General features: G+C 37.2%; 2 protein-coding genes across 2 annotated transcripts in view; both read left to right on the top strand.

Annotated features, from left to right (window-relative positions):
* Nucleotides 1-2,865, top strand: part of LOC110675836 — a 22,928-nt gene extending 20,063 nt beyond the window's left edge. Inside the window, exon 3 of the mRNA XM_021841707.1 lies at nt 2,854-2,865. The gene's annotated coding sequence lies outside the window, so the exon portion shown is untranslated. The remainder of the gene's footprint in view (nt 1-2,853) is intronic.
* Nucleotides 1-12,323, top strand: part of LOC110675119 (anillin-like) — a 15,610-nt gene extending 3,287 nt beyond the window's left edge. The window contains exons 2-4 of the mRNA XM_021839497.1: nt 2,854-3,939; nt 4,063-4,593; nt 11,222-12,323. Of these exons, the coding sequence (XP_021695189.1) occupies nt 2,854-3,939; nt 4,063-4,593; nt 11,222-11,560 (1,956 nt within the window). The 3' untranslated portion in view covers nt 11,561-12,323. The remainder of the gene's footprint in view (nt 1-2,853; nt 3,940-4,062; nt 4,594-11,221) is intronic.

The following is a 12,323-nucleotide window of genomic DNA, read 5'->3' as shown; positions in this document are numbered from 1 at the left end:
AAATTGAGCTCTGGAACGTAATAAGTGCATAGTTGACCTACTGTTCAGATAAATAAAGCAACAGACACGATAATATTTACAAAAATTTACAAATTTCAATGGTATTTAAAAAATGTTGCCGAAAACGGATCCATTTTGTTGCCAAAATCGGGGGATGCCAAAAACGGAGCATGCCAAAAACGGAATCCCACTGTAATTGTTTCCTCGGTATGCTCTCGAATGACCATTTCATGGTCTTCCATGAACATTCGTGAAATGGACAAATGCTGACAATTGGCCCAAAGAACTGCCTTTTCTTCCATGCGTGGTTTCAGAAAAGTATCAATGTCATCGCCGTCATGTGGTCTCGAATGACCACTTTACGGATTTTCCGGAGTAACACAAAGTTTCCATTAATGACCATTTACAGAGGTACCTTGTAGCTAATCATTGCAAGTTATTTGGAAAAAGGCAACTCTCTAGGCTACTACGCATACAATTTGTTTTGGAAACAAAGCAGCTCTGTGTGTCAGCATATGTTCATTTCTACGGATGTTCCGGATCTTCCAGTAGAGATCATGCCAAGGAAACGATGATATAGTAATTTAAAGCTCGTTTGAGAAAAAATCCCAGCTCTCTAAGTCAAATTTCAGGATATGTTCACTTTTACGGATGTTTCGGATTTTCCGAATGACCAAGCAATTGCCATTTGAGATCATACCGAAGCCACGATGGTATACTAATTTTAAACTCATCACTGCAAGTTGTTTAAAAAAAACAAGCTCTCTAGGCCATCTCTCAAGATATGTCCACTTTGTCGGATGTTCCGGATCTTATGGAGGACCTTTAAGTGACCATAAAGTGAGGACTTGCCCGCAATCGGTTGTACCACGATATCGCAATATTACCCGAGGATAAATAATTTTCGTTTTCTGTTAAATTTGAGGTGTTTAAACGCCATATAGGTACTATGATGGAGCTGTTCAAAAAAGGAAGTTGGTCATATTTTGAGCCCACCCAGGAGGACACCGGAATAACTCCGACAATCGGGAATAAATTGGTCCACTTGTACCAGAATATGAATCTAAAAGCATTTGGATTGCATGTTGTGCAAACCGTATCTAAATCAGTTGAATTGAACGTTCAGAATAACAATTAAAAAAGAAGATTAACCCAGTCGTATACTTACGGGTTATACCTTGATGCAGTTCATTATTCAAGAGTACTGGTAACATTGATTAGACTTTATGAATAGGTTAGGCTCTATTAAATTGATTTTCTTAGTTTATTTCATGCTATTTTTTCAAAGTTTGTTAAAATATTGGATGCAAATAGCTGAATTGTTCAGTTTGTCCAGTTTACGGTTAAATAATAAGAAGGTATTTGCGGAAATATTGAAAAACATTGAAAGCATCACAGGATGAAGCCCTGAATAAATTTTAAGAGCAGTGGTCCTAAACCAAACTGCATATAACCCCTTGGTATCCTCAAAACAGATGAGGCTTCCGGGGATTTGAAGCCCTGCTTAATCTATGATTTTTTTTGCTAAAAACAGTAACTTAAAGAAAATCTCAAAAATTGTGGGTTGTCTACAACATAATAGTTTCAAACAATTCAGCATCCAAGAGGCCCGAAATGCTTAATAGATTCCCCAAACATGGAGAAAGTTTCATTTTAAAAATTCACTCACTGATAACCTACAGTGCTGTTCTGAATAATAGCAGCGCATGTCGATTTTCATACAAAATGCTCAACTTTGACATGCTGTAGTTTTGTTCCCTTTCAAGCAATCGAGTTGAAATTTTCTCCACAGAACTACAAATATGCCCAATTTTGTAAACACAAAATTTCAAAATTTTCTAAGCCCCTGCCGGAAAGTGAGATACTAGGTGAAATTGTTCGAAAAAATAGCAGTTTTAAAAATTTGAATTTCGGCTTGACATTATAGTTTTAAATTGTATATCACTTACCATTGGAACAATCTCCTCCTACTTATCAAACCTACACCTAAACCGAAAATGTTTAAAATATTTGTAAAAGAAAAATTTTAAAATGAAAAACAGCTATTTTTTCAAAAAATTTCACCTAGTGTCTCACTTTTCGGCAGGAACTCAGAAAAAAACTGAAATTTTGTAGTTACAAAATTGATCATATTTGTAGTTCTGTGGAGAAAATTTCAACTCGATTGCTTGAAAGGGAACAAAACAACAGCATGTCAAAGTTGAGCATTTTGTATGAAAATCGACATACGCTGCTATTATTCAGAACAGCACTGTATGTATAGAAACTTGGCACCAGCAAAACTACAGTGATCCATCAGAAAAATAGCACAACATAATTCTTTAAGTTTGGAAAAGGTCAAACTAAAAAAACTACATCAGCAAACGGACCGCAGTTTACCTGAATAAAATATATGGCAAATGCCTTAATTTGTTTTCAATGGAATTTTGAAATAATTCCTTCACTTCTTTTATATGGCGACTTTTGTCGTACGCGCATTGAGTGATTTATCTTGAAATTTATAATTACAACCAACATTATTGTTAACGTTCATTGTTACTTCGCTGATCAATGTTACTCCATTTTACTGTACATACGTTATGTTGTTTCAAACGAGGGATAACGGATTTTTCGCAAACGAAAAAAGATCCACCCTATAACAGCGATATGTACTTAATGTGTTAAGATGATCATTTACCTCCAATATGTAGCTCTACGGTCAGGTATAATCCGCAATAAACCGTCGTTTTCTCCAAACAGTATTATGAGGCTTGTCTAGTAACGAATCGTTTGCTACCTCCTTAATCCGTCAAACCCCCAAGGTAGAAAACCAAAAAGTAAGTTTCCCACTTTTTCTCATCTTTCTTTCGCCAGATCGAATCACTTCAGAAGTACCAGGACAGAGGATTGGACGATTTGCTCACGTCGTTACGCGATAACATCACCATCTCGGAGATTGGAACAATCGACACGGAATCGGACGCTTTTGTGACCGGATACGATACGGTGGATTTTAACCGGAAGATTGAATCGGATCGGAATAAGTTGGAATCAAACGCTTCGGGCGAACGTGAAGGATTGAACTCCAGCATCGGTACGGACAATATTTCGGAGCTGATGAGTGTACAGGAGTACAGTGGATCGAATCTTTCGCCGGTCAACAGTTCGCCGTCGTCGTCGGACAAGATGCGTATGAACGGGAGTGATATCTATCGGAGTCTGAAGGATAGGTTGCGTTCGTCCTTTCGGAAGAGCAAAAGGTTCATCAAGAATGAGCATCGAAAGATTGCGAATCTGTTCGACGAGAAGTCCAATGTGAAGCGAGAGGACGGTAACCGAGTGGCGTTTAATTTGGGCGATTATCAGCGAAAGTACGAGAGTGAGGTTGATGCTGAGGAGATCTATCAATCGCTGAGTAATGCTGGGTCGTTGACGGAATTAAACAATCAGTTCCTGGCGGAGTTGGTCAATCAGATTAAGACTCAGTGCGATTTGAAGAAACAGCTGAAGCAAGCGCTGGCGGTTTGTCGAAATACGAGGGAGTTTGAGTGCTCCTCGGAATTGATCGAAGCCGAACGGTTGATGTTGCTTTCCACCCTGAAGGAGACCGCCGCTAGGAACGAGCTCAGCAAGATCGACTACAACGGAAACGAAAAGCTGTTGAGCGATAGTAAGAAAGTCGGCGTTGTAGCTTTGAATCATTTCGAGTTTCCGTTGAAGGAAACTGCCATGAATGATATGCTGTTCAACTACTTTTACCTGATCGTGTGCTCGTACAAGAACCAGGTAAAGGCAACTCTGGCCAAGGAACGCTACGAGGACCGGGTGTGCTTTCGAAACTGCGAGATCAAATTTCACGACCTGGATGCTGACTACGAAATCCGGGTAGAAGTCTACGTGCTGCGGCTGCGAAAGAATGCCCGGAACTACAGCTTCGAGAGCAAATATCATTTGAACAAGGTAAGATTGCCATCCAATGCTAGATGGTCAGTGCATTGAACACCCGTTGTTTGTGACGTTCTTAAAGGTGCTCATCTTGTCCTACCCCTAAAACTAATTGCTTCCTTTCTAAACCCATTCCAGGACAACAAAACCCTGTTCGACTCACTTCCAAGTCCGGCAAAGCTTCGCAATCCGGCCAAATTACTCACGCCTCGCTCCAGCTCCCCGAAAAACTTCGACTTCGATAACGAATTTTCTCGCTTCAAGTCGCAAGGATACATCACACTGAATTCCTCCCACCTGCTTCCAACGAGCAGCCACACCCAACACCCGTTGGCCAACGATCAGCTTCTGGAAAGCTGCCACCATTCGCCGTACTACTCGGCTTCGAGTAACTTCCAGCAGATGGTGCGCAAACAGGGCGACCACAACATCTACCTGGTGGAGGATTTCAAGTATCTGCAGCTGGACTCGACGGTGTACAACTCGAATCTGCTGGGCGGCATCGGGATGAGTTTTAAGAGTGAGGTGCTCTTCATGAACTCGGACATCAGCGGGTTTCTGACGGTGGGCGACATTCGGAACGAAAGGATCGACTGGAGCCGGAAGTGGTGCAAGGTGAATGGATTTGTGTTGGAATTTTGGAACTACCCACAGGAATGTCAAGAGAAGGTTAGTATTACATGATTCTTCCAAGATCCTTATTTTTCAGGGGAAAATTTTTATCAAATCTGTGCTCACCGGTTATTTTCTATGGGATTATGTATAGGCAAAATAAAAACAAAATCGTGGGTCTCGTTTGAAGTTGTAAATCAAGTTTGGTGATGTAAGCCCGCAAATTCAAAAGAAATCAGAGGTACGGTTTTGATTCCTATTACGGACACATAAGGCCTCAGTTGAGTATAACTCATCGAGATGCATATAAAATAAATCATTCTGTATGATTCCTCCGCGTTATCGAGCCTTGAAAACACTTGACTTTCAAAAGGTGGGTAAAGATTTTGATTCCGCGATCTGAACAAAGTGAATAGAAATGTGTGGTTTTTATGATTCTTATTCCGGACGCTAACTTTTGCCTTGACACTTTGAATTTCGGACAGTTTATAAAAATAATTTTTGCAATTCCGTTATATATTGGCCTACACTGAGGAAAAAAATATTTCGATTTCCATACGATACGATTATGAAATTTTACCAAAAGAAAATATTATAAATTTCATACGATGGCGCTATGAACGAATAAGCTTGTGGTAGTAAAGTATAGAATTCATAAAAGTGTCGTATGAAATCTAAGGATGTTTGTTATGAACATCAAAGGGTACTTGTATGAAGCTCAGTATGTTAAACTATGTTCTTTATAAGAAAATATATGTAATTTATTTCATATTATTATACCTTTTGCAATATTTCAAATATAACAAGAGGTGTTCTCGTTGTTTTCTTAAATTTATACAACCAAATTTTAAAGAGAAAATAACCATTCATCAGAAAGTATATATTTTATCATTGTTTCATAACAAATCAATAGTTTTTCTCCCAGTTGAAATTGTCATCCAATCGAATATTGCCGTTGTAAGAACTGGAAACAGCTTGGCACCACTCGCGGAAGCTTCTTCATCACTATTGATAAGTTGGACAGATTCTGAAGAAGATAGTCGATTATCAATTACTAAAACATAATATTAAACCTAATAAACCAACTCACGTTTTCGATGTCACGCTCGAAAAACTTCGCATTTCCATTCTGTTGCCATTGCACGAGACATAGTTTAGCCCGAGCCGCCATATTTGCTCCACTCAACATAGAATTATCGATATTAACAAATTAATTTGAATATTATTCTTTTACTATTTACCTTTAAATATAGCCATCGTTTTCACCAGAACTTTAAAACTCGCGGGCTTCATTTGTTCAAACGCCATTTTGTTTCGTTTTGAAACTCGGTTCATAAGAACATCGTATGCTATTTTTCAAACAAGGCTTGCTTTGGATTTCATAAGCACATCGTATGAAATGCTATAGAACCGCGTATGAATCTTGAATCTATTTCGTATGTTCTTCATAAGCGAGTTATGAAAATCATACGCGTCGTCAGTGCCGTAGCGTTCGGTTGGCCAGGTTGGCACCCGCCAAGGGCGCCAGCCTAAGAGGGGCGCCAAAATGCGTGAATCACTCGGTAAAATTCTCAAAGGTGCATATTAGATTAGGGCTTATTATTAGTAACAATTCCAAAAAAAAAAATAGGACATAATAAAGAAACATACAAAATAGGTTTTGAAAGGCTTTAACAAAATATGCAATAAGTATTTCAAAAGATATTGTTCATTCCTATATATATTTTTAAAGTTTGAAGTTCAAATAAATACACATAAATTAAGTTTGTTAATGATAAGAAACAAAGATTTGTATCATTCAGATTTGTATGCTAAAAGTTAGACTGTATGTTTCGATCACTCGTTATTTTAGTAAAATTACAAGAAATATTTTCACAGAATACTGAACATGAATCTAAGAATATCCTGAGTAGGATCCACGAAATTATGGGCAGATTTTCAACAGAAAATTGGGCAAGATTCTCACAGAATCAATTACAAGATTCTAAGCAACAGGCTCTTGCTTTATCTTGGTCGGTCTTTCACATAATTCTAGGCGTCATTCTGATAAAATGTTGTGTAATATTTTCATAACTCTAACCATTTTGTAAACTGCTCTATACCTAGACGAAAATTCTCACACCAGACATAATTTGTAATATATTTTTAACTAGTGTTCCCAGCAAACTTCGTCTTGCCATCAAGTAGTCTGTTGAAAAACGCTATGGATTGTCCCATACAAAATGACAGTTCCGTGTACTCTCGTTTTTTCAACGTTCCCGGTGAATATCCTGGGATTTTCATACACACAAACTCGTTGGAACCCTTGACGAACAAAACGGAGAAAAAAACATTCAAATCCGTTGACCCGTTCGTAAGCCATTTCGTGTCATACAAACACCATTTCTTTTTTATTTATATAGATAACCGTAAACATGTTCTATACTAGCTGAAACTCGTTTGGTTTTAAAAAAATGCGGTGGAAAAGTTGAATGTAACTATTTAGACTTCTTCATTAACATTATTGTAAAAATTTGATCACCTTTCAAGAAGTTTGCATGATTGACATTTTCCATGTTCACCTTCTCTTCCACTGTAAAGGTTCTTGGAAAAAACTTTAGATTTTTTGTGAATATTTCCATTTTTCGATATCTCACTGTGAATAATGCTTTCAATTTGAATGGTAACAGCAATTCCTTGAAAGTAAATTGAAAACTCTTCGATATATTTCAAATGTTTTTATTTGATTTACAAACAGCAGTTTTGCAATAAAGCTTTTAAATAATGTCTTGACTAAATCTATGCAAAATTTCAAATAAAAATATTTCCTTTTAAATCCTAGAGAATTTTCTTTGCTTTCTCTATGAATTACCTGAAAAATTATATTTCTATAAATGTCCAAAGAATCTAAACCATCCTATCATATCTCAGAAAATATAACAATTTTTCCTTTACGATTACTATTATGAGGTTGGTCTTTGTTTAAGAATCATAATTCTGTAAAGGATTGCAATGGCTTTCGAGTTGTATTTCTGGCATAAGCTCTCAAATTCTTTCCAGTTATTCAGAGCGAAAAGTTTTAAAACTCTGCTTGAAAGCAAATGGTCCGACATGTACAGGAGAATTTCTTTCAAAATTTGCATTTCACCAAAATTTACAAATTTTGTTTGTAACATCTAATAGAAACTGTACATTTGTTCTTAACTATATAAACTCTATACTTCTTCGGAATTTGTCAATGCATCTTTCAGATATTATTCAAAAGTACTCAGAAAATTTTCATTAAAAAATAAAAGAATACTTATTTTTTCTTGCAGGAGATTTAGTCAATAATTTAATATGTTCTGATCTTAAGCAAATAATATAACCTTTTATGACACTTTTGACGATTTTCATAAAAATTCTCGTAGAAATCGCTCAGAATTTTTTTATTTGCTGGGCTTTGATTAACAGGCGCTGAAATGGAGGTTCGCCAAGGGCGCCATGAAGCCACGCTACGGCTCTGCGCGTCGTATGAAATGTTTTTCAGCTAGGAAAATACTGTTTCATACGAAAGGTATTATGAATAACATAACTTCAGTTTTCTCAGTATGCTTTTCATCAAGAAGATGAACTACATACACTGATAGGCAAAATAAAGTGTCCACCTTACCAGTTTTCGAATTTCTCTCATTGATTTGGTTCAAATTAAAGTTAACACACTTAAATCTTTTTTGATATTTTATTTTTTATATTCTTTTTAAGTTGCACTTACGAAAATTTGATAAAAAAAGAGTTTTACTTTGAGAAAAAGAAAATCAATTTGTATTGTAAAAAAAATAGTGACAAAAAAAAGTGCCCACTTTCTTTTTGACATCAGAAAAAATGATTTAAGAAAAATAAAAAGCAATTTAATAGTTAATGTGTCCTCCTTTGGCCTTAACGACTTGCTGGAGGCGCTTCGGCATGCTTTTCACCAGGTTTTGTACTGCCGTGAATCGCAAGTCAGTCCCATCTGCATTTTCGTCAAAATTGAGTTAAGTTCAGTTTTCAACATCTCTTCCAACGCTCTTTCAGCTACACTAATGAAATAATATAATTTGTTCGGAAAAAATTAGGAAAAAAACAGCAAGTCAAATTGTCCCATAATGAAAAATAACCGCATATCAGTCCCACTACAGACTTTCGTACCATGGAACACAAACATGTAACTTGTTTTGATCATCTTTATATTTTTCTCGGAATGATATCGTAATGAAAAGCAAGTTGTGAAAGTTTCATTAAGATTGGAACATCTTCCAATTCTCTGGAATTTTTTGAATATTCGTATGGAAAACGAGTTTGAAAACTTCACAGTCTATTTTCTCAATGCCTACTTTTTACAGATGGGACTGACTTGCGATTCACGGCAGTGTAGGTGTTGTGGTTCTAGTTCTTCCCAGGCGCGCTCCAAGGTCTCAAAATAATTATTTTTGTTGGTAACACCAGTTTTGTCAACCCTGGCATCGAGAATCGCCCACAAATTCTCGATGGGGTTGAGGTTTGGGCTTTGTGGAGGCCATTCCAGCAGTTTAATCCGACAAGACCGGAAGAAAGACTTGGTCTTCTTGGCAGTATGCTTCAGGTCGTTGTTCTAGAGAAATATGAATTTCTCTTCAAGGCCCTTCTGGATCAGCGAAACCTCCAGATTTTCCCGCAAGATGTTGATGTAGGAATCTGCCGTCATTATTCCGTCGATTTTTACGAGGCTTCCTACTCCACTCCATGAAAAACACCCCCAGACCATCACATTTCATCACATGACACCTCCATGCGTCATCGTTCCTTGGATGTAGCGCTCCGGAAGCTCGAGCTGTTTAAACGAAAGCGGCGGGCTCGTGTGTGGTGCAGAGCGCCACATCCAAGGAACGGTGAAGCATGGAGGAAGTAATGTGATGGTCCAGGGGTGTTTTTCATGGAGTGGAGTAGGAAGCCTCGTGAAAATCGATGGAATAATGACGGCAGATTCCTACATCAACATCTTGCGGAAAAATCTGGTGGTTTCGCTGATCCAGAAGGGCCTTGAAGAGAAATTCATATTTCTCTAGAACAACGACCTGAAGCATACTGCCAAGAAGACCAAGTCTTTCTTCCGGTCTTGTCGGATTAAACTGCTGAAATGGCCTCCACAAAGCCCAAATCTCAACCCCATCGAGAATTTGTGGGCGATTCTCGATGCCAGGGTTGACAAAACTGGTGTTACCAACAAAAATAATTATTTTGAGACCTTGGAGCGCGCCTGGGAAGAACTAGAACCACAACACCTACAAAACCTGGTGAAAAGCATGCCGAAGCGCCTCCAGCAAGTCGTTAAGGCCAAAGGAGGACACATTAACTATTAAATTGCTTTTTATTTTTCTTAAATCATTTTTTCTGATGTCAAAAAGAAAGTGGGCACTTTTTTTTGTCACTATTTTTTTTTACAATACAAATTGATTTTCTTTTTCTCAAAGTAAAACTCTTTTTTTTATCAAATTTTCGTAAGTGCAACTTAAAAAGAATATAAAAAATAAAATATCAAAAAAGATTTAAGTGTGTTAACTTTAATTTGAACCAAATCAATGAGAGAAATTCGAAAACTGGTAAGGTGGACACTTTATTTTGCCTATCAGTGAAACGGCCTACTTCTCTTAATCAAAGAAAAGGGCTAATTATTTTATTTCGCCGCAGATTACCTATAATTTGAGCTACATTGTGACATAAAAATAGTACCAAACGACTCAATTGTTTTTTTATACTAAACATTTGAACACACAACTTTCCTCTAATGAGCCGAATCTGGTGCCTCCTGAATCTAAAAATGATATCAAAATTCTTACAACTCGTGTATTTGATCATTTTATTGCAATTGACAATTTTCCTTGATATAAGCATGTTATATGATCAAAAAATATGCTTGTAATGCTGTATGATTTCAAAAATGAGTTCAGTAGTCCAAACTTAAGCTTACACAAGATTTTCAATACTCAAAGTAAACATGTGGGCCTAGCACCAGTGGATTGTTTAGCATCGATACACTTACACAAAAATGTAATGCATGCTTACACCTTCAAAAACTGCAAATATTTCTATACAAAACGGACCCTAATGGAAATGAAATAATTTAAAATCATTATCAGACATCTTTAAACTAAAAAACATGAAATGTTTGGAATGCCAACGAAATATTTAACATCCTTTGAAGAAAATGCTTTTTGGTACCGACCTGATCAAATTCGACCCAGTGATCAATTTGCCTCCGGATTATGGTACTGTCAAACTCGAAAAAGGGTGAAAATCGGAATTATGCTTGACCAAAAAAAAAAGTTGTATGATTTGAACATGATTAACGGTATTAAAATGCCTATTTAAAAATCAAAGCTTTTTATGGTAACGCCGCCGAACGAGCGTAACTTCAAATTTTGTTATTCAAAGCACCGTCCGTAGGTTACAAATAACTAATTAAAGCAACTTTGAATCAAGTTTTGATGGTATATTTCTTCTGATAATTACGGTAAAAATCGGTAAAATGATTTTCTTCGAATTTGTCGACTTATATCATCAAAAGGGCAAAACCAGTATTTATTATTAGCTTAGCCATAGAAAACGACTGGTGATCTTGATGAAGCTTTTTTCTGATAGTAACGAACTGGGATTTTTCTCGGACGACCCAAATGAGATTTTACTGACCCTGTCCACTTCTTTCTAGCTCCCCACTCTCCAAATCGATCTGACCAAGTGCATCAGCGAACAAGTTAATCTTGCAGATCGGGCGATCTGCTCGCGACCTCGCACACTACAGGTGGAAGTAATCGCCAAGGGAATCAACAGCTGCAGTAGCAGCGGAATCAGCAGCTACAAAGATTCCGATTCACATCGAAATACCGATCAACAGCAGTCTCAGCAACCGCCCCGCTCCCCATCGCAGTCCCATCAATCGGAACAAACCAGAAACTATCTGCTCTCGGTGGATACACCGAACGAGCTCAAAATGTGGCTCAACGAGCTGAATCGCGTTGTTAAGTTTTTAAAGGAATGGAAAATCTAGATTCGTAAGTTTTACCACGGGATCGACACACGTGTGCAATATATGATTTGTTATGATGGTAGCTTTTTGTCCCTTCATCGAAGGGAGTTTAGTCGTAGGTCTTAAACAATAGAAACCGCACTGAGAAGCAGGAGAGTGAATCTCATCAAAGTTGTTTAATAGCAAGTGCCTTCATCCTAACGAAAGATTTCAGATCATAGTTTTAAACGTCGGACAACTCGATTCTGTACATAATCTAGGTAGATTTTAATATATGGTAATTGTACTACATTCCACCGGAACAGCCTGCGAATAATCGTTTCACTATCATTCCACCTGTACACTAAATTGTAATATACAAAAGACTTAAACTGAGAACAATAATAGCAGCTATGTACTAGCACAAAATAGATCATAAAACAATTAGCATATTTCAATACACGCCACGAATTCAACGAAAGAACAACCAGGAAAGACTTACAAAAATCACACACTAATCCCAACTCAATCGAAATGATCTCAATTGGAGGATTAATTCTCATACCACCACTCATAGGTTATTCTACTGTATAAGCTTTAGGTAGCTACACAATGTGAGACGGTAAATTGTGCACGTTTTTTTTTTGTTTATGGGCAATCACTTACAAGATAGTTGTAAAAGTACTTTCGGTCGTTGAGGCTAGAAACTTGGTAAGTTGATGATAGAGATGAATGTCTATAGGAAATGCGCATATTTTAGGTGAATCAGGAAATTGAAGAAAATGAATCGAATGTCCGGAATCTA

This window comes from Aedes aegypti, chromosome 2, assembly GCF_002204515.2.
Source record: "Aedes aegypti strain LVP_AGWG chromosome 2, AaegL5.0 Primary Assembly, whole genome shotgun sequence".
In the NCBI taxonomy this organism is placed as follows: Eukaryota; Metazoa; Arthropoda; class Insecta; order Diptera; family Culicidae; genus Aedes; species Aedes aegypti.
This window is presented reverse-complemented; position numbering and strand designations above follow the sequence as displayed.